Consider the following 26512-nt stretch of genomic DNA (forward strand, 5'->3'; position numbering starts at 1 on the left):
TATTTGGATTTAAGCTAGGTAGAGCATGTTGATTACATTGCAAAAAGGATAGCTCCAGTATCTGGGCTATTGAAAATATTAAAATATTAAGTCGGTAGGAAAGTTCTACTCACAGTATATTACTCACTCATTCACAGTCACTGTGGAATACATCTGTATCAGCGTAAAGCATAATTTTAACTTTTAAACTTAGAATATTTATATCATTTTTGAATATCAGAAACAATATAGGGCCCAAGATAGATCCTTGTGGAACCCCAGAATTTACCTCTTTTTCTGTGCTTTGATAACCATTGACGGAAACAAATTGTTTTCTTCCACTAAGGTAGCTGCGGAACCACTCTAATGAAACACCACGAATTCCATCAATTTCTAATTTAGATAACAGAATTTCGTGATTTACCGTGTCCAAAGCTTTAGCAAGATCAATAAGCAATCCGGCCGAAATCTGACAGTAACGTGGTAGATTATAATTGAGATACATGAAATTAATTCGTCTAGAAGAGTGTGATTAAAGTAGAAAGCTAAAGTACAATAAATAACAATATTTAACTTAGATGTTTGTGTTGTTTTATTGTAATAAAATCATGTTCTTCACGTGGCGTTTTAATGAAAACTGTTTATTATTATTATTATTATTATTATTATTATTATTATTATTATTATTATTATTATTATTACTACTACTACTATTCTTCTTCTTCTTATTATTCTCCTTCTTCTTCTTATTGTCCCTTCGCTCTTTTCCCACTGCTTGTTCCTTCTTACGCAGTAACTGAGAACTGTAATACTTCAAAGTCTGCTTACTTAATGATTGTCTTAATGAAGAACGGCAATTGTAAGAAGAAACTGTGGTATTGGAGCCCTGTGTGTTTTGCCGTAGGCCTACATAACGGCCCCTCTCCTTCTCATCAGTCAACTGGGTTGTAAGGACCCTCGTTGGTTAAGACAGACAGGTACACTATTACCAAATACAGTAGAGACTGCTGTACTGAATTTGCTATTACCTATCAATCCAGAACCGTCCCTGGTGCGCTTCACACGACACAGCTTACCTGAAAACTTGCCCAAATGGACACCAGAGAGCAGTATCAATTACATTACTGCTGCTGAACATTGAGTTGGAGTCTACTTTGTTTACTCTGGTCATCGTTGAACTTTATCGGTATTTAATTCTTCTGATCCCAAAATAATTTTGGATGATAATATGTGTACGGAATGTAAAACTCTTTGTTGACGTGTTTGTTCGTGCTGCGCTCTCTAATTGCGGTAAGTAGCCATGCAATCTAATTCTTGTGATCAATCACTATCGTGAATTTGTGAGAGAATTTTTAAATGACAGGAGAATATATTAAGTGCCTGTCGCCAATAAATCGATTGTATATTGGTGCATTAGTTTAAAACGAGTTACACATTTATGATTTGTCTTTTGTACCTTCTGTAGAATATATAAAATCATTTCAAACATCTTTAGAGGTTAGGGTGTTTCCTTTGTTTATATTGGAACCGGAATCGAATGCGGCTAATGTAGCGGTAGCTTCATTGAATACGTATGAAACACATTACATTCTTTGCAAATGACTTACGAAGTCTTGGATAAATTGAAACAGGTGTACGACTATAATATTCAGCACAATCTTCACTGATATTGTAGAGAGATATCTACATTTTCTTCTGTGAATCAAAGAGGATGTCGGTGATACTTGTTCTTGTCGGCAAATAAATTATGTACCGGAAACCGGGATCGAATCCTGGACTGTCAAGTTTCAATTACAGATGCTCGAAACTTATGCCAGTCGATTTTCTGAGTACACTTTTTGAGAAACAAAATTGGGCATAGGAATGTCTCTTTAACATCAACCCGATCTAAAGAGACACAAAACGCTTCGCGTTATTATTATTATTATTATTATTATTATTATTATTATTATTATTATTATTATTATTATTATTATTATTATTAAGATCTGGTTGAGATAGATTTGCGCAGCGCATTTTAAATTACATTGACTTTGGCCTTTCAGTCCTGAGATGTAGTGGTAGTGTCTGCCTCTTACTCGCAGGCCTGGGTTCGATTCCTTGTGCCAGTTGATTTACTGATTACATTTTTGGAGGGCGATATTCTAACGACCGAGATCGATAGCTGCAGTCGCTTAAGTGCGGCCAGTATCCAGTAATCGGGAGATCGTGGGTTCGAACCCCACTGTCGGCAGTCCTGAAGATGGTTATCAATTTTCACACCAGGCAAATGCTGGGGCTGTGCCTTAATTAAGGACACGGCCGCTTCCTTCCCATTCCTAGGCCTTTCCTATCCCATCGTCGCCGTAAGACATATCTGTGTCGGAGCGACGTAAAGCAAATAGCAATTAAAAAAAAAAAAAAAAGATATTCTAAAGCGCCGGTGTCCAGGGATTTTTAATTCTGGACGGAGGGCTGGAACGGTGTTCACTCAGCCTGGTGGCCATGATCGTTAAAGGCGTTGAAGTCTAAATGGTCTAAGGTTAGCCGGTTCGAGTCCTGTTGGTCGAAAAAATGTTCACCATTAGAATATTGGCCGGTAGAGTACGGGAGGTGGTGGTATACAATTTCTAATCACCAGATTGTATGCCAAAAGCCTGGATTAAATTTCAAACCTCTCCGCAGTGATCATATGGAGCGAGGGCATATGACGCTATTGATTGTGATTCGTCCGTCAGATGGTGACATTAAGCCTTGAGAAGACCCCTTGGTGCTATTCGACAGGAGTAGGCTTTGTGCCGGCACCGAGTTTCACCCTCTCCCTTCCTACTATCATATATCACGCCAGTCATTCCATCTCCTTAAGTCCTCTGATGAGGTTGACGTCTGTGAAGACTGTAAACAAATAATTTAAACATTGGCTTCCCCATCAGTTTTTTTCCTCTGTGGGTAGGGGCGGTAGAATAACACCCACGGTATCCCCTGCCTGTCGTAAGAAGCGACTAAATGAAGCCCCAGGAGCTCTGAACTTTGGAGCGTGGTTTGGCAATCACGAGGTCCTTAGCTGAGTCCTGGAATTACTTCCACTTGCTTGTGCCAGGCTCCTCACTTACATCTATCCTATCCGACCTTCCGTGGCCAACTCTTGTTCTTTTCCGACACCGACGCTATTCGGTTTCCGAGAGCTAGGGAGTCTTTCATTTTCACGCCCTTCGTGGCCCTTTTTTCCTTTGCCCGATACCTTCATTTTTTGAAGTGTTGGATCCCTTCCAATTTTTCTCTCTGATAAAACAATAATCACCCCCACCACATTAGTTTTTTTGTATTTTCCCTATAACTTCATAACCTGGGTGGGGGTGGTAGAATAACACCCACGGTATTCCCTGTCTGTCGTAAAAGGCGACTAAAAGGGGCCCCAAGGGTTCTGAACTTAGGAGCGTGGGTTGGTGACCAGGGGACCCGTAGCTTTTTCCTGGCATTGTTTTCACTTACTTGTCCCAGACTCCTCACTTACATCTATCGTATCCGACCTTACTTGGTCAACTCTTGTTAGGGCTAGGGAGTTTTTCATTTTCACGCCCTTCGTGGCCCTTGTGTTTCTTTGGCCGATACCTTCATTTTTTGAAGTGTCGGATTCCTTCCATTTTTCTCTCTGATTAGTATTATATGATGTTTGCCCAGTTGTACTTCCTCTTAAAATAATAATCACCACCACTGCCAATTAACAGTCCTTATAGGTGATAGTCGCACAAACCGGGTTTTTTTTCTTTTGTTGCTAAAAATTACATATCTGTAAGTTTTAGGCTGCACACTTAACATGGTTAATTTACAGAAGAAAGTAAAAAAAAAAAAAAAAAAAAAAAAAGTGAAATAAGTACGGTTCGGTACTGTATTTATGAGGTGGGACTGAGAGAACTTTTCTTCTAATGTTTACCCAGCGCGTACAGCAATAATATATCAGCATAAGTGAGGGAAGACATAGCAGATAATTGAATAATAATGTCGTGCACTGTCTTGGCTAATAAATAAGATGTTCTCTCTATCCTATAAATTGTACATAGAAATCGTTGAGTGTGATGCATCCAATTCATTGGCGACTCTGACGTTTGTTTCCTCACTTTGTGACTTTTCTTTAGTATTAAACATTTTCCCTTTCTTTTGCAGTATCTTCACAGCGATGCTTGTTTTGACTATTTAAGATTACGGACTGATTTGAAATCTTCAATGTAATGAAAAAGGAGTCTCCGTGACTCAGATGGAGGCGCGCCGGCCTCTCACGTCTGGTTCAAATCCCGGTCACTCCATTTGAGATTTGTGCTGGACAAAGCGGTGGCGGGACAGGATTTTCTCCGGGTACTCCGGTTTTCGCTGTCATCTTTCATTCCACCAACACTCTCCGGTATCATTTCATTTAATCTGCCAGTCATTAATCATTGCCCCAGAGGAATGCGACAGGCTTCGGCCGCCGGCATAATTCCTATCCTCGCCGCTAGCTGGGGCTTCATTAATTCCATTCCTGACCCGGTCGAATGACTGGTAACATGGTGTGGATTTTCACTGTACTGAAGAAGTAAGCTTTGCATTGTTGTCAGCAATCCCTTAATGCGTAACAAACAAAAATCAACATTGGACGTTGTAGTCGATACATTTCTCCGAAAATGTGATTAAAATACTTCGTTTTATACGATATGTTGTAATAAGCGATGTCGTACTAAGCGATTTTATAATTACAGCGTTTATAGAGGTGTAGATGGGACCGATAGATTTCGTCGTTATATCCAGTACGTCGTTAATAACGATATCGCAATATAGGGCATCGATTGCATTTCTTTCATATACAGTGAAATGAAATGGCGTATGGCTTTTAGTGCCGGGAGTGTCCGAGGACAAGTTCGATTCGCCAGATGCAGGGCTTTTGATTTGACTCTCATAGGCGACCTGCGCGTCATGATGGGGATGAAATGATGAAGACGGCACAAAAACCCAGCCCCCGTGCCAGCGATATTAGCCAATTATGGTTAAAATTCCCGACTCTGCTGGGAATCGAACCCGGGACCCCTGTGACCAAAGTCCAGCACGCTAACCATTGGAGCCAGACTTTCATATACAGTTATTTAATGGTACAACATTTTCATGTAAGCTATGCTCGGCGTTGATGAACTTCGCACTAAATATCCGAAGTCATAAATACCTGTTATCATAGTCCATGCGTTAAAAATGTATGAGACATAAATGATAGGAAATTGTAGTTTCTGTAACTTTTGTTATGTACAGGTTTTAGATGGAACAAACATTTCCGGAGGTAATTGGAAATTTGTGAAAAACGTAGTCATCGTGAATATCTCCATTATTATTATTATTATTATTATTATTATTATTATTATTATTATTTGCTTAAATGCAGAGTTTCAAGAAATTCTGCAACGCTGTTTTCCCACGATGTTCACAGAAACAACCAGATAGGCAGACAGCACAGATGGAAATTGGACTGATCCCATTTTTGGCATTTTTGATGTTGAAAACATTTCTTAGCAGACAAAATAGGGGTCACAATATTACCAAAAAAAATGTAAAAAGTAATTTCCTCAATTGTGCCAAAAGTTGAAGGGCTAAAGAGCCCAGAAAGGTTTCAAATTGTGACTCTTGGATTGCTCTATCAAACTAAAAAACAAATTTCGAAAATCACTTCCGGCCTTAATGCAGTTCCGGAAAAACAGCCTAAAATCACTTGTTTCTTTACTCCTTTCCTTATTTACATAATTCTTTCTGTAATGTGTTCCTTGGTTAAATACCCTAAGGCATTTTTTGATTTTTGAAAAATGTCATCACCGAATATAGTTACAATGGCTTAAGTGGCAGAAAAAGGCAACCTACTAATCTATTCGATTGGATAATGCTGATTAAGAAAAGGATTGTAATTTTTAGGAATAAATAAAGAATATATTCTCATACTTTATTATATTTTATTTACCTAAAATTTGTAGCTCATATCCCTAGGATGTTTTTAACATTGAGTTGCTTGCCCGAAGGGTCAAAACTGTGGATTTTTATGTGTCTGAGATTAAAACTAAGTAAATGGCCAAAATTTGAAGTGTACAGACAAGAAAATTATGATTTTATTTACATAGATGGTGAAATATTTTATGAAATGATATTTGATATGTTTTATTTCTGTTTTATTGTAGCCTTGCAGTTTCTCTTAATAATGGAGAATGGCATATTCATTAAGACTGAACCTCAGTGGGCAGAGGAGGAGGAGGAAGAAGAAGAAGAGGAGGAGGAAGAGGAAGATAGCATATCTAATGTGAGTGGCTTATAATTGGTCGCAGAGAGGTCATAATTCAGCTATAGGAACAGTCATGTGACAAGGAGCAAGTTGGGTACAGGGTTTGAGCCATATAGCTCAGAGTTAGCATTTGGGAGATGGTGCATTCGAACACTGTCAGCAGCCCAGAAGATGGTTTTCCGTGATTTCTCATTTTCACACCACGCAAATATGATCGCTTTGGCCTCACCATCAACGCAAAAAAAAAAAAAAGTACTCGCTCAGCCGGCACCAGCGACTTTACACCCCCATATTTAACATTACAATCTCAAACGCCAAAGTAGAAAAAGTAGACCATGTCACATATATTGGGAGCAGTGGCATCGCGTGCTTAAAATCTTAGGGGTTCACACGGAGCTGGTGGTAGATAAGAAAATCCGATGTATAGGCCTAAGTTGCTCCTCGTCTCCTCAGTCGGTCAGTTCATTAACAGAAGCTCTGTTAGCCTATATTGTGTCACCTCTGTGGTTCGTTAAACAATATTATGCTACATATGTGACTGTCAACAACGCCACACGGTTAGTCAATTAACCACTCTGTGTATTATCTACTGCAATGGACTACGCAATACGTGCTGCCATCTTTGGGGTTTGAAAATAACTTTTAGAGAAGGCATTGGAAGCGGTTCAGCGGTCCGTAATCCATTGCTTGCTCGATGAAGCAGTCATCGGATGCATATCGAGCAGGTAGTGCCGTGTTCACACAGTAAACTGTGAAAATATTCGCCATACCCACGGCATTGCCCCTTCAAGCTCTAGCTATGCAAAACGCCAAAGTTTGTAGTTCAAAATGGGGTGGCACGTGATTCAATTGGAAATGGAAAGTGAATACGCACTTACAACTTTGTAAATACTTTCTCAACGTACAGAAATCTTGTTCTCATCATACAATACTGTGTAAATGTTAAGAGTTTTGGGATTACCAGGGTGTTCACTTGCTCATATGATTCTCAAGACGAGACGCCCCTGCTTGGGAGTATCTTGTCATAGACCTGTACTTCAGAATAAGATGTGGAAAACGGGCTTCGTGCTGCCCATGTGGCCTATAGCTGATTACCCCACTAGTCTTTAGGAATAAAGACCTCACAATTTGCAGAAAACTAATGGTATACCAGGCTGTAGTCTGAACTTTCTTCCTTGCCTAATAGTTCTTCATTGTCATCGATTGTTGTAATTCTGTTCCTCCGACCAAGTACATCATGGTAGTTTCTTCTTGTCTTCCTCAAATCCCCTTGTGTGAAAAATTTTTCTGATTATATTTGATGATTTGATTTCACTTCTCCGTGGCTGTGAACCATGAACCTTATACCGCTGTGACATAAAAAAGCTGGAGCATTTTCAGCAGCAAAAAATACGCTCCATCATATACATCTAGTAGGAGAATTATGTCTCCATTGTTGAAGTCCTCAAGAAAGCCTGTATTAATAGCGTAGAAGCATTGGTTGTTGGCCATGACCTTAGATGGGCAGGGCATGTATGCCGTATGAATAACACAAGACTACCACATCATATCCTCTATGGCAAAATTGTCTGGCTCCATGGATAAATGGTTAGCATGCTGGCCTTTGGCCACGGGGGTCCCGGGTTTGATTCCCGGCAGTGTCGGGAATTTTAACCACCATTGGTTAATTTCTCTGGCACGGGGGCTAGGTGTATGTGTCGTCTCCATCATCATTTCGTTCTCATCATGACGCGCAGGTCACCTACAGGCTTCAAATCGAAAGACCTGCACCTTTACAACTAAGTATTTCCCACCTTGTTGATACATTAATTGCTTAAGGCAACTTATTGGTTAAAAGTGGTACATGTTTTGTATATTATTAACATCTTCAGCCACATATCACTGTTTAGATGAAAAATTGATATATGACAAAGTATCAATGCTTGAGAGGAAGTGTCCTTAAAAATGAACATAAGAAGATTAGTAATATAATTAATAATATACGAAATATGTACCACTTTTAACCAATAAGTTGCCTTAAGCAATTAATGTATCGACAAGGTGGGAAAAAAAAATACTTAGTTGTGAATCTGTTAAAGTGCGATACGGACCATGAAGCTGATTTTATGTAAGACGTGCACCTGGCGAACCAAACATGTCCTCGGACACTCCCGGCACTAAAAGCCATATGCCATTTCATGGCGAAATTGGCTCCAGTCCGAGACCACGGGGTTGCCCCCTTAAGACAACTGAAACAAACCTTACAGATAACAGAAATAAACCCACAGACCTGGGATGCACTTGCCAAGGACTGTATAATTTGGCGGTAAAATATCTGCACCTCAATTCAACACTTTGAACAAGAACGCCACAGACATGAATGTTTGAAACAGCAGGAATGCCAACTTTGCCAAATCCAGCCAAGATATCCCCCCTGTCCCTACAATGCACGGTGTGTGGGCATATGTTCTATTCATGAATTGACCTGTAGAGTCGTTGAAAGTTTGAACACAAACTGCTGTGAATTTGTAGTGAGCTTTTAGTCAGGAAAATTCCATACTTGGAAGCGAGTCTGCCAATGACGACAAGTGAGTATTTGTCTTTGTCTCCTCTTTCTGTTGCTCCCTCTTCCCACATTGAGCTTTAATTTTATTTCTCCTATTACGTGTTCACAATCATGTTCCTTTCTTCTTCTTCTTTCTGTGCGAATGGATCACTTAGGACAACGTGGAATCAACATTTGTTGAGCCTTCCAACTTGCCCAATAGTTCTTCATTTTCATCGATTGTTGTAATTTCTATTCCTCCGACCAAGTACGCTGTGGTGGTTTCTTCTCGTCTTCCTCCAATCCCCTTTTGTGAACAATTTTTCTGATTACATTTCTATTCTGCAGATTTGGTGATCCTAATTCAGCGAGGTGTTTCTCTAATTGCTTAAACCATTTTGATCTCGTACATTTGATTGACAAAAATTTGTGTACAATAGTTGATAAGTCTGTTGGCTTATAAATTGAATTCATCGCGTCTCATTGTATCAGTAAGTTTAGATATTTAAAAATACATTTCTGAGTTGGGTTTGGGGTAATATATTCCATTTTTAATTCTTGGCCCTTAGATTTTTCTCATGATTTTCCTGTCTTTAATCTCTAATTGTTCCATTAAATTTTTATGATTTAATTTGAGCATTTTTGAAGCTATGTATATATGACTTGATTAAGTTAGTAGGTGATTAAGGAAGAAAGAATGTTAAGTTAATGAATTAATTCCTTCTTACCAGGTGTCCGATGGAGACGTACTTACTTTCCAAAATGCCAAGTCCAGTGACGTTGTCCTACCTGTGCAGCACGTCAAACTGGAGGTGAAACCGGAAATTTCCTCTTTCCTGGATCTTGAAGTAGGAGAAGACTCCTCAGATCAGGATTCAATGGAGGTGTGTATAGTGCTTGTATGTTCATAATTTTGCCTGAATGCAAAAAATTTTTCTTAATTTATAACTCTTAGGTTCTTCAGTCTGCCAAAACTAATTTTGAGTAATAAATTTATAAACTACTTGAAAAAGAAAGAACTTAATTGAAATAAAACTAGAGGACCTATGTTGCTCCGCAGCATTCGTTATATTGGGTCGAGGCATAAGTTTGTGCAGTTCTCATATTTTATTTTATTTTACTGTCGCTGTCTTGCACTGTAACTCACAATCACAATCACTCAGTGATGTATTCACCTCCACCCTCTGTGACCTGCCAATGTTCAGGTAACAGTTGAATGCCTCGCCTGTAGAACTGTTTTGGTTTTGACTGGAAGAAATCTGTTAGCCATTGGTCAAGAGAAGTTTCGTCAGGAAACACTTGCCCCTGAATGTGGTTAGAAAGAGAGCGGAAAGGATGGAAATCTGAAGGGGCAAGGTCAGGCAAATACGGAGGATGAGGAAGAGGTTCCCAGCCAAGTTCAGCAACCACACATATGCTCAATTGCACTGTATCGAGCGTTGTCATGGAGCTATAAGACAAGTCACAAGTCAACCCGTCCTGCTCGAAAGCGGGAAAACCATTTTTGTGCTGTTCTTTCATCAGTTGCTTCATTCCCGCACTCTTCACAAATTGTTCTCGCAGCTCCTGCTGCACTGGATTCTTAGTTAAACTCAAAGAGTAAAGTGTGTTGGAAATGCTCATTTTTCTCAACTTGACATTCCATATCCATTTGTCTGAAATATACACAAATAATACATTCACAATCAAGAAAACCTTTGTTTCACAACACACAAACTCCAAACTCAGTTAAAACAACAGAATAACGATAAGCAATCCCTTCATGCCACATTGTTGTCAGCCCAAAAGAATAGTCATATTGTTTTGCCTGCCTTTTTCAGTGGTTTTATGAACATTTAATTAGAAACGCGTTATGGTATGTCTCAGTTCATAGTCAGAATTCATCCATTCTGATGTCATCATGCTGTCTATTCAGTAAAAAATCTATCCATATATTTACTTTTTCATCCTGCAGTTATTGATGTAAAGCTTCTTATTGTGCCATAAAAGGCAAAGGCATTTTTGTTTGTACGTCAAAAAACTGACTACAATGCTCTTAAATACGTATATTTTTAGTTTATTCTACAAAATAAAACTTAACTTCTGAAAAAAAGCACTTGCACAATTGTGCGTGTCAGGACTTAAATCACTACTTACAAAAAAAAAAAAAAACCACCTCAATGCATGTGAATATACATATGTACATGATCAAATGTTCTATTTTACAGTGTGGAATAATTTAAAACAATTAAAATCTTTGTTCGAACACAAGTATACACTACATTTTATACACTGAGGATGAGTTTTTGCTTTTACAGTCCCTTTGACGGCATCACCTTGTCGTCAGACCTGAAAGAAAACTGGAGGTGTGAATGTTTGTTTGTACGTCAAGTACTTACTAAAATGCTCTTAAATACATGTGTTTACAGAGTTTACTTTACAAAATAGGAACTATCGCCTGAAAAACAGCTCCCACACAATTGTGCGTGTCAGGACTTAATTCACAACGTACAAAAAATAAAAAATTCAGCTCAGTACATGTAAACATACACATGTACATGATCAAATGTTCTGTTTTACAGTGTGGAATGATTTTAAACAATTAAAATCTTATACATTACATTTCTCACTTAGAGTACGAGTTCTGCTTTCACAGTCCTTTTGGTGGCAGCACCCAGCACTCCCGCATGCATTGCCCAAAGGGAAACCTAGCCTGCACAATTGTGCATATCAATATTGAAATCCTCACGGTATTACGTACAATGTTTTAAGTTCACAATTTAGGCTCGCTAAACAATTTACACACTTCATTGTACATTCTAATATTCAGTAAAGCTTCTAGATTAATATGAATGCAATAAATAAATAAATACTTACTTTAGGCATTACTGCTTCCCGCCATCTTGCCGATGAACTGTATTTTTAAACTCTTCTTCCTGCCCCCTGGTGGTCAAGCGCTAAATAAAAACAACTGAAGTACATGCTACGTGTCCCGCACAAGCACTGCAGTCCAGTTTAGAGCCAAAAAACGTCAGATAAGCTCAGCCATAAATAAAATACGAACTCGCACAATTGTGCGTACATGGTCTGAAAGGGTTCTATATAGAACGGTTGTCTTGTGAACTCATAGGTTAGTCTCGAAGGAGCGTTTTTTGCCAGGCAGAGAAATTTTTTAAGATACATGTCCTGTACTCTTTCTAGTGTAGCTAGGTTATTCTTCAATAGGTGTTCCCAGATAATGCCTAAGGCGTATGTCATGCTGGGGTCTGTTTGTACGTAGACTTTATTCTCTTATCAGCATGTAAGTTATTAGGAATGCTCTGCCATCTGTTGAATATATTTGGAAGCTGGGAAAGTTAGAGAATCAAAGAGTATCTAGCAGCGAATAGTATTCTTCCATGATCAGAGGAAGTGTATACTCTCTGGTTTGACAGGTAGTAATCAAACATGGCTGCGTGCAGTTACATTACTAAGGATGAAAATCATATACATCAGAATATGAATGAAAATGTTGGTCGCTTAGCAACCTGCTAAGTACAGATTGTATTTGGGTTAGGGTAAGCCTTCGCTTGCAATTATTGATCATTTAATGATTTGATTTTATGATTACTTAAAGTTGGCTGAACTTAGAGATCTATCAATATATCATAATTCACCGGCAGATAATTCCAGAGAGAATAAAACAAAAAAAATGAAGCAGATAGAGCCAGTAGAACAGAGGGACAGATTTGCCAAACTTGTTTTTAGTACATACATACATTACATACATTATCATTATAGATTGTTATGCCTTTCAGCGTTCAGTCTGCAAGCCTCTGTGAATTTACTAAACGTTGCCACAATCCTCGATTTGCAACTAGTGTTGTTGCCTCATTTAGTTCTATACCTCTTAAATCGTTAGAGACAGAGTCTAACCATCATCGTTTTGGTCTACCTCTACTCCTCTTACCCTCCATAGCAGAGTCCGTTATTTTTCTAGGTAACCTATCCTCCTCCATTCGCCTCACATGACCCCACCACCAAAGCCGGTATATGCGTACAGCTTCATCCATTGAGTTCATTCCTAAATTAGCCTTTACCTCCTCATTCCGAGTACCCTCCTGCCATTGTTCCACCTGTTTGTACCAACAATCATTCTTGCTACTTTCATGTCTGTTACTTCTAACTTATGAATAAGATATCCTGAATCCACCCAGCTTTCGCTCCCGTAAAGCAAAGTTGGTCTGAAAACAGACTGATGTAAAGATAGTTTCGTCTGGGAGCTGACTTCCTTCTTACAGAATGCTGCTGATCGCAACTGCGAGCTCAATGCGTTAGCTTTACGACACCTTGATTCAATCTCACTTACTATATTACCATCCTGGGAGAACATACAACCTAAATACTTGAAATTATCGACCTGTTCTAGCTTTGTATCACCAATCTGACATTCAGTTCTGTTGAATTTCTTACCTACTGACATCAGTTTAGTCTTAGAGAGGCTAATTTTCATACCATACTCATTGCGCCTATTTTCAAGTTCCAAGATATTAGACTGCAGGCTTTCGGCACAATCTGCCATTAAGACCAAGTCGTCAGCATAGGCCAAACTGCTTACTACATTTCCACCTATCTGAATTCCTCCCTGCCATTTTATACCTTTCAGCAGATGATCTACAAACAGCAAAGGTGAAAGATTACAGCCTTGTCTAACCCCTGTACGTACCCTGAACCAAGAACTCATTCTACCATCAATTATCACTGAAGCCCAATTGTCAACATAAATGCCTTTGATTGATTTTAATAATCTACCTTTAACTCCATAGTGCCCCAGTATAGTGAACATCTTTTCCCTCAGTACCCTGTCATATGCTTTCTCTAGATCTACGAAACATAAACACAACTGCCTATTCTTCTCGTAGCATTTTTCAATTACCTGGCGCATACTGAAAATCTAATCCTGACAGCCTCTCTGTGGTCTGAAACCACACTGGTTTTCATCCAACTTCCTCTCAACGACTGATCGCACCCTCCCTTTTAGTAAACTCTTTTGATATATAGAGGACATGTTTTGTTTTTAAAAGAACATCATCAGATTCTGTGAAATACTTTCAAATGTTTAGAAATGTTTATAAATTTATTACTCAAATTTTCCCATAACATTGATTCACTGGCCATGAGCTTTTGGAGTAATAGTAGCAGATAGAGAAAAAAAGTCACATGGGGCCAGGCTGTAAGGCGGATGGAGTACTGTGCAGCTACCTTTTCTTGTCAGTAACTGCAATAACAACATGAGGTCTGGCATTATCGTGGTGGAGTTTTCACCGCCCACCAATGTTCCTCCTTTTTTTGGGGGATGTGATCCTTCACCAGTTGGACCAGGACGTTCTTGTAGTACTCTGTGGTGACTGTAATGTATCTTGGAACCATGTGAGTACACACCATTCCCTGGGAATCAAAAAAGTGATGAGCACGGCGTTATTTGCCGACTTCTGTACACGTGTCATTTTTGGGGCTATTTGGCCATGTCCCTCCCACACGCTGTTGCCCCGCTTGGTCACAGGATCATAACATTACACCTACGTTTCATTTGCATTGTTCTCCCTAGAAATTTTCGTCAGCTGGGTGGCAGGAATGAGTAGCCAGGTGGGGAATACAACGTAAAAAAGGTGAATATGATAAAGTTTTATTTAGTCCCCTCAGGGCATTAAGAATACTGTATTAATGCCATAATTGAACTATTTAAATGACCTTCTATGTCACAAGAAGTGATAGGTGCATACTTAATTGAGGACATTTGGGACAAAGTGAGGTAAGATTGTAAGTCTTTTGTGTTTTCACCTGGCCTTCTAACCCCAACTTGGCAGGTTCGATCCTGGCTCAGTCCGGTGGTATTTGAAGGTGCTCAAATACGACAGCCTCGTGTCGGTAGATTTACTGGCATGCAAAAGTACTCCTGCGGGACTAAATTCCAGCACCTCGGCGTCTCCGAAGACCGTAAACGTAGTTAGTGAGACGTGAAGCAAATAACATTATTATTATTGTTGTTGTTGTTGTTGTTGTTGTTGTTATTATTATTATTATTATTATTATTATTATTATTATTATTATTATTATTATTATTATTATTATTATTATTATTATTATTATTATTGCATTTTCACCACAATACGTCTTTTATAAGCTTGACGAATTCAAAATCAGGATTTGAATGGATCACTTTGTTCAACCTATCTCTAGCTCCCGCAGTTAGTTCTCCGTGCGATGATTACAGTCACATTTGAATATCCCCAATAACTGGTAACAATTGTCTGTTGTGATAGCAAAGATGTGTGATGAGTGGGAGTTCTGGGTAGAAAATTCCAGAATAACAACGGAAGAGGGTTCAATGCAAAACCAAGGTTTGTAAGCTGCTATCTCACTCATGCAGCGCCGCAGAAGAGTGATGCAAATTTTGTTTTGAACAAATGAGCCGTCAATGAGTTTACGGTTCAATTTATAGCAATGTATAACTGGGACACTTTATTCCTAAGAATTATAGAGATGAACGAGGGGCCTTCTGACTTACGTCAACGTTTCCTCAAGCAACGGATAAGAAAGTGCTTGGTTAATTATTCTGTAGGATCTCTGCCGTATGTACTAACTTTGGTTGTCAGATAGGATGCCAAGAATACATTCTCTCCATCTGCCAATAATAGACATACTGTATAACGTGGAAAAATGGTCCCAAATTCTGCAAACCACCATTCATAAAAGGCACTATCATACAAGTTAACATTATATATGCACCAAAGTCAGAAGAAAAGTCATATTTTGCAATATTAAACGTCCAAATATTTGCTATTAAATCCAAAATCTTCAGAATATGCATTATGCATGCATTGTTTCCTAAAAAGGCTGAAACATGCAAGGAAAAGGAACGGTTATTTGGAATTGTTAAGCCATAAAACGAATATTTGCAAAGTTTGAGAAGTGTAACTAGCTTATTTAAAAACATGCATTTGCATGGAAATCCAGGTTCTAGTTATCACAAACTTGTTCTACTACTCGTTCACAATTGTGTAACACTGGGGTTTATTACTTGGTTGTTGTGGAGTGCCATACGGGTTTGTGAAATTGGGCGGAATTGAGTGCTCGCATGTGATTCCACGCTAATACAGACACTGCTTGCTCACAACGCTAGGTGATAATCAAGCTAAACATTGAAACTTCGATGTCAAAAAATCAAATCAAAATCTCTTTGTTTGCAAATGAGGTGTCTACCTCGGTGGCAAATGGTACACTAAAATACATTATTGTCAAGCACTAAATATTAAATTAACAAGAGAAGAAAATTTTTCTCTAATACAATATTATACAGTTTACGCTAACAATTTTTTCTATTAAACATACAGCTCATCCTTAATAAATTTATATTGTTTACAAAATTCTACTTATAATATCTCCTGTACTTCTTACAAATATAGTCAACTGATATACAGTATGTGGAATTACTTCAAATGATACTATACAACTGGTATAAGATTAAACTTTACATTGCATTTATTTTTTTATTTTTACCCATTCTGGAACCTATGTAGCATAACGACCTGCTGCGTCTTAACCAGAGCCCCTTTTGCCACCACTTTTCAGAGTTCCTGAAGGGCCTTCACAGCTACCGTAGTGGTCCCAGGGCCCCTCGAAGTCCCCACTGTACTTCACCCCTACAGGCAGTCCCCTACTTTGGCTGTCCAAACTCCTTAGACCAGGGGATGGAATTAATTTATTCACACACATTTTTTATTTACAATAAGCTGCACTGTTTGAATGCCTTCTAACACTTCATTTATTTTCTCTGTTGCTGTTTATTCTCTTCTTGAATATCTGTACAGATTTTGGAAAAGGATCAAACACTACCCCTGGTAAACTGTTCCACTCCTTCACACCCTTCCCAATGAATGAAAATTTACCCCAATCGCTTCTGCTAAAATCCCTTCTAATTTTATATTTATATTTATATAATTATTTTCCAACTGAAGCCTCCCACGGATATCTCCCCATGCTTCCTCTCCTGTATAGGCTCTATATAATCCTATAAGTCTAGTTTTCTCCCTTCTCTTACTTAAAGTTTCCCACCCAAGTTCCTTTAACATTTCTGATACACTACTCTTTCTCCTGAAATCCCCTGTTACAAATCTTGCTGCTTTCCTCTGCACACTATCTATTTCTTTTATTAGGTATTCTTGGTGAGGATCCCAAACACTGTTTGCATATTCCAATAATGGACAAACCATACTTAAGTAACTTTTTCTTTTAATTCTTTATTGCATCCTTTAAGTTGCCTCATTATGACATGTAACGATCTGTATGCTTTCCCAACAATGTCATCAACATGACCCTTCCAGTGCAAATTACTTTCAAATCTCAAACCTAAGTATTTGCACTTGCCATCTTTTGGGATAACTACCTCATCCAAAGTATATTCAAATTCAGTTTTAAAGCTCCTGTTTGTAAAAGTTGTAACAGTTGATTTGCCTCCATTAACCTTCATATTATTTTCTTCAACTCATTGTTGGATACTTTCAAGGTCCCTTTGTAATTCTGAACAATCCTCAATGTTATTTATTTCCCTATAAACAATTATGTCATCTGCATACAATCTTATTTTTGATGTTATATTGTTCCCTGAATCATTTTGCGTATATTAAGAAAAGTAACGGACCGATTATACTACCATGTGCAATTCCCTTCCAAACTTTCTCTTCCTGTGATACATTGTTTCCTACTTTGACTTTCTGAACCCTTGAATTTAGAAATGTTTTTATCCAACATGTAACCCTTACGTCCAATCCTATTCCCTCCAATTTCTTTAATAATATTCCTTGTTCCACTCTATCAAAGGCTTTGGAAAGATCTATGGCTATGCAATCTAAGAACTGACCTCCTGAATCGAATTGATCTGATATGTCCTGCTGAAATCCCACCAGTTGTGCCTCACAAGAAAATTTCTTTCTAAATCCATACTGGCTCCTCATGAACCAATTTTTATCATCACATATCCCTCTGATGTACTTTGAAATTAAACTCTCCAGTATTTTACAAACTATATTGGTCAGGCTGATTGGTCTGAAGTTCTCTGGTTTCCTTTTATCACCCTTTCCTTTATAAATTGGTATTATTATAGATTCCTTCCATTCCTTTGGTATTACACTATTATTTATGACATAGTCAAAGAGAAATTTTAAATAAGGCACTATGTACCACCCCATTGTCTTTAATACCTCCCCAGTAATTTGATCACTTCCTGCTGCTTTTCCTTGCTGAAGCAGTTGGATTTCTCTGAAAATATCTTCATTTGTGAATGAGAAGCTTCTTGTTTCCCTCTGTGTCTCTCCCTCTCTATCTTCTGTTTCGGTTTCCAACTCCTGACAATCATCTACTGAATCTTTGAATTCCCTACTAACAATCATGCTGACAATAACAAAGATTTATAATTTATATAAACAGTTTTAAAGTACCAGTATTTACATTTTAATTTGGAACACCTAATGCCTCAAATATTGTAACTAGCACATGTCTAGATTATGTAAAAACAGCCCATTAAAAAGGTCCTAGGGAGAACACTGATTTGCAGTGATGATATTCTGCCACCAAACGTCACCTTCATCTTCAGCACATTGTTTCCAGTAGAGGCATGCATCAGTGCGAGCCTACTTCTGCACAAGAGTAAGCATTATAGCTTATCATTTTCATTCTCCATGTTGATTTCCCAGTTTCATGTGAAAAAAGGACTTTATTAAAACTCCCACCTAATCAGCACTATAATCAAGACATAAATTCTTAATCTACCTCATTAGAAGTAGTACTAGTTTCTGTCGATATCTGACCATCCTCAGCTACATACAGTAGAACCCCGCTTAACCAAACTTCGCTTAACTGAAACCCGGCTTAACCGAAATGCTCTGGCAAAATTGTATTTTAATATTTTGTTTTTACCCTCTCATTCTTAGCTGTCGATATTAGTAATTCTCTTGCTGTGTGTGCTGAGAGCTACTAGGCAAACCCTATTTTTATATTACGACTTATGCCAGACTATACGTGTAGCATAAATCAAAACAGTTTCTTACCCTCTAGTTCGTTCTATGTTACATTTTTCTTCAACAAGCAGGATGTATTAATACTATATTATTATTATTATTATTATTATTATTATTATTATTATTATTATTATTATTATTATTATTATTATTATTATTATTTCCGACTCGTTGGCTGAATGGTCAGCATACTGGCCTTTGGTTCAGAGGGTCCTGGGTTCGATCCCCGGCCGGGTCGGGTATTTTAACCTTCATTGGTTAATTCCAGTGGCCCAGGGGCTGGGTGTTCGTGCTGTCCCCAACATCCCTGCAACTCACACACCACACATAGCACTATCCTCCACCACAATAACACGCAGTGTCCTACAAATGGCAGATGCCGCCCACCCTCATCGGAGGGTCTGCCTTACAAGGGCTGCACTCGGCTAGAAATAGCCACACAAAATTATTATTATTATTATTATTATTATTATTATTATTATTATTATTATTATTATTATTATTAGCGTATTCTCCCAATAATGGAAGACGTTAAGCAAACAACTCAATCAAGCTTTCTTTGGGTTCTTCTTGTTCTTCCAATAGGCTTTCATTCTCTCTGAGAAGGCTTGTTTACGTTCTTCTGACCATTTCGGTCTGCACTGTTTTTGCTTTGGTTGCTCTGATGTAACTTCCCACTTGTTGACTTTGTGTCTGAAGGTGTCTCTTTCTAAAATGTCTGTTGCACATATGTTTGCGTTTTTGAGGTCCTTTTTTAGTTCGTCCAGCCAAGGTGTTGAATTCTTAAGTGAGCTAACATAATTTAATATTCTTTTTGACAGTCGATTTTCTGGTAATCTTGTGAGGTGTCCAAAGAATTTCATTCGTCTTTTCTTAATGTCAATTTCAATGTTTGAAACTTTTTCTGTTGTTGTGATTGATTGTAGCCTGTAACCATCTTGGGTATATCTTGCTCCTAGGATTTTCCTGATGATCTTCCTCTCTTGCTTTTTTATTTCTTCTAATTCTTGTTTACTGTTAAGTGACAATGTTTCACTTGCGTAAAGGACTGTTGGTTTTATGACTGTGTTGTAATGCCGAATTTTTGTCTGTCTTGACATGCATTTTTTGTTGTAGATGTCTTGAACTAACCCTAATGCCTTCTTGACTTTTTGGAGACGGTTTTGCTGTGAGATCTTCTCAAGGCCTGTCAGTTCGATGAATTCTCCGAGGTATTTAAAGTACGAGACCCGGTCGATTTTACCGTATTTTGTTCTCAGGCTCGTGATATTTGTCTTTGAACAGAAGAATTTAGTTTTCTCAAATGAAATCTGTAGTCCCACTTTTTCTGCAGATTCCTTAAGTATCTCAAGCTGCTTGATGGCAGTCTCCTCATCCTCTGTTAAAATCGCCAGATCGTCCGCAAATGCGAGGTATGGTACATAGAGGTTGTTTTTGGGAAAGCCCAATTGGATCGGTTTCCAGGATTCACGTTTCTTGAGTTCCTTCTCCCATTCTTCCATAACCTTGTCTAGGGCGATGTTGAACAGAATAGGAGAGAGTCCATCACCTTGTCTCACACCTGTTTGAATGTCGAAGGGTTCTGAAATTTCTTCCCTAAATTTCACTTTAGATTTTGTGCCCGTTAGTGTTTGTTTTATGAGTTCTAGGGTTTTGGGATCTAGTCCTCTCTCTTCTAGAATTTGGAATAGTGAGGGTCTGTCTATCGAATCATATGCCTTTTTGAAATCTACAAATGTGCATACTGTAGGCTTTTGTCTGAGGGCTCGTAGTTTAAGTATGGTTTTGAGGTTGAAAATTTGTTCTGGGCATGACCTGTTTGGTCTGAACCCTGCTTGAAATTCTGATAATTTGGGTTCTAATTGTTGTTGTGTTCTATGCAAGAGACAGGCTGATAGTATTTTGTATGTGACTGATACAAGTGAGATTCCTCTGTAATTGTTTACGTCTAACTTGCTGCCTTTTTTATGTGGTGGATGGATTAGAGCAATCTTCCAGTCATCCGGGAGCTTTTCGGTTTGCCAAATGTTTTGGATTATTTGTGTAATTATTTGTGAGTGAATTTGGGCCTAAATTTTTCAGAAGTTCAGCTACAATTCCGTCTTCCCCTGATGCTTTGTTGTCTTTAAGTTTCTTGATATGTGAATAAATTTCTTCTTGAGTTGGTGGTGACGAATTTTCCGGTATGATTTCTGGCTGTACTTTTGGGAATCTCTTTTTGGGTTCTGGACAATTTAAAAGCTGTGAAAAATATGTAGCTAATTCTTGGCAGTTTTCCTTATTTGTCAAGGCTAGTTTACCATCTTGCTTCCGAAAGCAAAGGTTCTGTGGGGAATATCCTTTAATTTGGTTCGCAAAGGTCTTGTAGAAATCGTGTGTGTTGTAATTTTTGAAGTTGTCTTCAATTGACTTCAGTTGGTCATTGACGTATTTCCGTTTATTTTGTCTTAAAATCTTGGATACATGCTTGCGAACTTCGAAGAATTTCTTCTGTGTTTCTTCTGATTTGTTACAATTATAGTTTTGAAATGCCTTTTTCCTTTCTTCTAGTGCGGTCTCACATTCTTGATTCCACCAAGGATGTTTTGGTTTCTTGCGAAGAGGGATTAGGTCCTTCGCCGTTTCGATGATTTTAGTCTGGAAATTCTCCCAGCTCTCTGCAGGTCGTTTTTCCCATTCTTCTGAAATTTTGGAGTCCTTAATTTTGTGTAGATCAAATTTTGGAATCACCGATGTTTTCCCGTTGAATTTCCCTTTGGGTGTGAATTTAATTTTGATTCTGCTTAAATAATGATCCGAATCGATGTTAGCACCTCTGCGCACTTGCACATCATGAATTTCCTTTTGGTAATCATATGATATTGCCACATGATCAATCTGAAATTCTCCTAAATGATGGATGGGTGATTGCCAAGTTTTTTGCTTTTTGGGATTCTTCCGGAGTGATGTTGACATAATTTTGAGGTTATTTTGTTGGCATAACTCAATGAGGCGTGTGCCATTTTTATTGGTGAATCTGTGGGCTGGATAGTCTCCCACTGTCCTCCTGTATTTGTATTCCCTGCCAAGCTGTGCATTGAAATCACCGAGTAGAATTTTCACATCATTTTTAGGGATTTTGGCCATTTCTGTTTCAAGTTCTTCCCAGAATCTTTCTGTTTTTTCAGGCTCCTTTTTATTGTCTCCATTTGTTGGTGAATGCACATTAATAAAGGTGTATTTTTTGTTTGTATGCCTGATTCTTAAGGTCATAAGCCTATTGTTGATGGGTTTCACCTCTATTACTGAATCCAAAACTTTTTTGTCTACACAGAAGGCCATTCCTAACAATGCTGCTCCTTTACCAATTTTCTTGTTTGTTTCACTTTTGAAGATCCTATAGTTATTGTAATCCATTGTTTCTGAATCAGTGAAGCGTGTTTCTTGTAGGGCCAGAATTTGGATTTTCTGCTTTGTAAGTTCTGTTGTGAGATTGTGCAGTTTTCCTGTTTGAATCAGTGTCTGAATGTTGAATGTGCCAATGAAAGTGTGAGTCTTTCGTGGAAGTTTATCAGAGCACTCCGACTTGCTCTCTCGTATTCGCCCAAGCTCCCCAGAATCCGAATGCTTGGTTGCCACTTTAGAGTGGGTGGATTGTCCACCTGGGGTAATTTTGTCTTTACTTGTACGAGTCATGTCTGCTTGTAAGCAATCTTCTAGCTTTCGCTAGTGATGTAGAACCAGGGATTGTTAGTTCCTGGAGCATATTTACAGCCGCACCTCTGGTGATCAGACGCTGACCACTTGCCGCTTGCTACAAGTCAGACACGAAGTGGATTTGATTCGGTTCTTCCGCCCTCTCTGCCATTGGGATATATCCTCTTCTGCCGTCGAGGCCGTTGACCATTTCTCTGTTTACCTCAGTTGATCCGCGGGTGCTTATTTGGCTAAGACTTATTCACACCTGCCCTGCATATCTACAGGAGTTTCCCCTATCAGCCATATGGGACGCGCCTTGTCGGGGTTGAGGGCCCCCACTTATTATTATTATTATTATGATTATTATTATTATTATTATTATTATTATTATTATTATTATTATTATTATTATTATTATTATTATTTCTGAGAATCGAGTTACAGCAGATGATGGATTTAATGATTGGAGGTAAGACTGATTTCGAATTTGTATTAAAATACAGTACCACACACTTTAATTACAGTACTGTAATAAAATTACTGAATATAGTATTCAGTTCAGTAGTAACAAAAAAAATGTTTAATTATTTCAGATTGCTTTGCGCTTTGTTGAACAAAGCAATGAATCTACACCAGCTGACGTATTGTTGATTAAACTGTGGCACGACGACAGCGCTGCACCAAGAAATTTCAGAAGAATATCACTTGTTTTATACAATGAGTGACATTATGTAAACATTTTTATGTTAATATACAGCATGCACCTTTGCTTAACAGAGTTATGCATTTTTATTTCAAAATTTAACTTCCGAAAATATTTACCATGTGTCATCCGGAAAAACTCGTCAATCGAAGTGGCTCCGCCCCCCTTAATTTCAGATAAACGGGTTTCTACTGTATAAAAAAAATTAAGAACAAAAAAAACCACCTTACATACGAACAATGATGTGACAGACAATATCAAGATTACATAGTCTTCTAAGGTGAGTCATCCTAAAATATAGGTTCAGTAAAAAACATCCAAACTGTATAATCACAAAATCTTTAAGATTTGACCTGTGAATTATGAGAAAAACATTTTTAAAAAGGGAAGTTAAAAAAAGTTCTTATTGTCATTTGACAAATTGCACCATCCTTAAAACTAGTTGTTGGAAAAAGTACTGCACATTTATGTCTTGAAGTAAAATCATACACAAAATTTCACTTTTGACAGGCAACTGGGAAAAGTAATGCAATACAATCACTCATATTTTTGTGTTATAAAACTTCCGCTGACAGTGGTAATATTTTGTTGTTTCAAAAAGAAGAAAGTGTTGTGTTACATCCTCAAGACAGTGACTTATTTTTGTGTATATTGAATATTTGATCAGAACTATTTTCAAGTTTTATGCTGTCGATTTTTGTTATATGTATAGCCGATTAGTTCTTACGTGTTTTAAGATCTTATGGCTGATGATGGCCTAATATCAATAGGCCGAAACTGGTACTAAGATTGAAACAAATTGAAGTACTAATGTTATATTGTATTGATTAGGTGCATTACCTCATTTATCTACAATAATTATATTGTCATCGTCTGCCTCCGTAGTGTAACGCTTAGCACTATTAGCTGCCATTCTCGGGGGCCCGGGTTCGATTCCCGGTACTGTCAGAAATTTAAGAATGGAGGGAGGGCTGGTGTGTGGTTGAAATGGTGCATGCAACTCACCTCCAATGGGGATGTGCCTGAAAAAAACTGCACAACGTCGGAATGAGGACACAAGTTCACTTACTTACTTACTTATATTATCATCAATATGGAACATGAAAATTGTAAACTTTGATCAGATTAGGGTAGACATAGGATGTAGTAGTTATGTAAAATTGGAAAGGTTAGCACAGGATAGGGTAGCATAGAGAGCTGCATCAAAACAGTCTATGGACTGATGACCGAAACAACATCAATCCACCAACTAATGCTTAATTTTGGATACAAGAAGCCATCTTCCTAGCCATATAACCACCAGTGCTACCTTTCACTCTGTAAAGTCCAGTTCCCTCAGTTTCAGTGACTTAACTGTTGGTTTACTTTTTTTAAGTCACTGTTTTTATTGTTTATTGTTTACAGACTCAGGATGGTGTAAAGGACGGCATCATGCCCAGGTCTTATCACAGCCAGACAGAGTTCCATGACACAGAAAAAGAAAGGTGATTAAAGCTATTTTTATCTTTATAAATAAAAGATGAAGGTGATGTTGTTTGAACATGACATTGTGCTGTGGGGAGCAAATGGAGAGGGAGTGCAGTTTTAGTTAAAACTAAATGTAATAATCACAAATATTCATGGATTTAGTTAAGCCAGTACTCACATCACATCATTATCATCATCCTTTAACCGTCTCCAGTCGCCCGGGTGCAGTACAAGAGCGCTGTCCATCTTCTTCCTTCTCAACTTGGTACCATTCCACTCCTCTTCCTTTCAGATCCTGCTTTACTTGACTGTTCCTGGTCTGCCTCTAGCCATTTTCTTGCTGTTCTCATTTGATCCATCCTTTTTACATTTCCATACCATTTGAGTCTTGTTCTTCTTACATTTTTGCTTAGCGACTGCTTTGCTTGTGTATTATGATGGATCTCTTCATTCTGGATCTTATCTGTTCTTATTTTCTGTAGCATTGATCTCAGGAACTTCATAAATGATTGGAAATTTAATTCTGTATAACTTTAGTTATTTATCGATAGGACCATTAATACCATACGTATTTGAGAATTAAATTTTAGGCCTTCCCGTTAACTACCATTTCAATCAGCACCAATAAAATTATTTATAGCGTAGATTGTAGTGCATCATTCCCTGACTTTACATACCGATTTTAAACTATCTTAAGCCATTTTCTCGTGATGCCTGTACATACAGACAGATAGACAGAGAAATGATGGAAAATTAAAAAGTGCATTTTCTTGTTACTGTGGACACAGCCGATACAGAAATACCATTCTTTTTAAATTCTGAGCAATGTACAGACAAAACTCTTATTTTATATGTATAAATATGGAACAACAGTAGCTACATTTCCAGTATTTTGAAGAAAAGATCACCCCTTATGATCACTCATGTACACAGACTTTATTATGAATTTGAATATTGACTTATTTAGTATTTTTTTACTTAATACAAAGGAACATTTTTAACCTAATCATCATCATCAGTGTTTTTTATCTACAGTATATGTGCCAATTTTTGTATTCCAAACCAGAGGAATGAAACATGTACTATTGTTTTAGTCAGTCATCTAGACTTTAAGCTGGAGTATAGTTGTACTCACATAAACTAGCTATTAAGAAACAAATAGTATTGGAAGGTGGCGTTCTTCCTTTAACCTTAGTCATGGAAGATAGACACACTTATAGTGCTAAGGAAAGGAGACACATTGTGACCCATATGCGGATGATCACTGATATTTAGAGAGTCTGAAGTGAATCCCTAATGAAGTTTATGATTCGCATTCTTCTCTTGCAGTGTGGAAAGGCCGTATGGCAAGATGGTGAACTCGCTTCAGAGACCAAACCCTGGGAAGGTAAGATTCAGACATGAATTTTGTTAGTTTAAGTAACAAAAAAGCAGCAAAACAAGTCATATACTGTACAGGGTGTTTGGTAAATTACTCTCTATTGTAAAATTCTTGTAACTTTTTTATTAGTTATTTTATTGCATTGAAACCAACGCCATTACATATACAGGACCGTAGGGTTTTGTTTGCCATTGGCTACATTTCTATATAAGCCCCTGCACTGACAGCACATTTTCGTAACCGATCTGGTATGTTTGCAATAGCCGCTCGCAGCAGGTCGCGTGAGCACATTGGTGTTTGTTGCTTCCAATTCATTCAAGGTTTTTGGTTTCTGCCGGTACACCTGTTCCTTTGCCCATCCCCAAAGGAAAAAATCGCAGGGCATTAAATCTGGACTGTGAGGTAGCCATTCGTGTGGACCACGTCTGCCAGTCCATCGACCTGGGAAATGGTCATGCAACCTCTCTCAAACAACATTTGC

The 26512-nt window shown here is 38.0% G+C and overlaps 1 protein-coding gene across 1 annotated transcript in view; it reads left to right on the forward strand.

Moving 5' to 3' along the window:
• The first annotated feature begins 1147 nt into the window (after positions 1-1147).
• Positions 1148-26512, forward strand: part of LOC136885120 (zinc finger protein 776) — a 45494-nt gene continuing 20129 nt past the window's right edge. Inside the window, exons 1-5 of the mRNA XM_067157580.2 lie at positions 1148-1269; positions 6144-6262; positions 9500-9652; positions 24588-24667; positions 25980-26037. Of these exons, the coding sequence (XP_067013681.2) occupies positions 1200-1269; positions 6144-6262; positions 9500-9652; positions 24588-24667; positions 25980-26037 (480 nt within the window). The 5' untranslated portion in view covers positions 1148-1199. The remainder of the gene's footprint in view (positions 1270-6143; positions 6263-9499; positions 9653-24587; positions 24668-25979; positions 26038-26512) is intronic.

Source organism: Anabrus simplex, chromosome 13, assembly GCF_040414725.1.
Source record: "Anabrus simplex isolate iqAnaSimp1 chromosome 13, ASM4041472v1, whole genome shotgun sequence".
Lineage (NCBI taxonomy): Eukaryota > Metazoa > Arthropoda > Insecta > Orthoptera > Tettigoniidae > Anabrus > Anabrus simplex.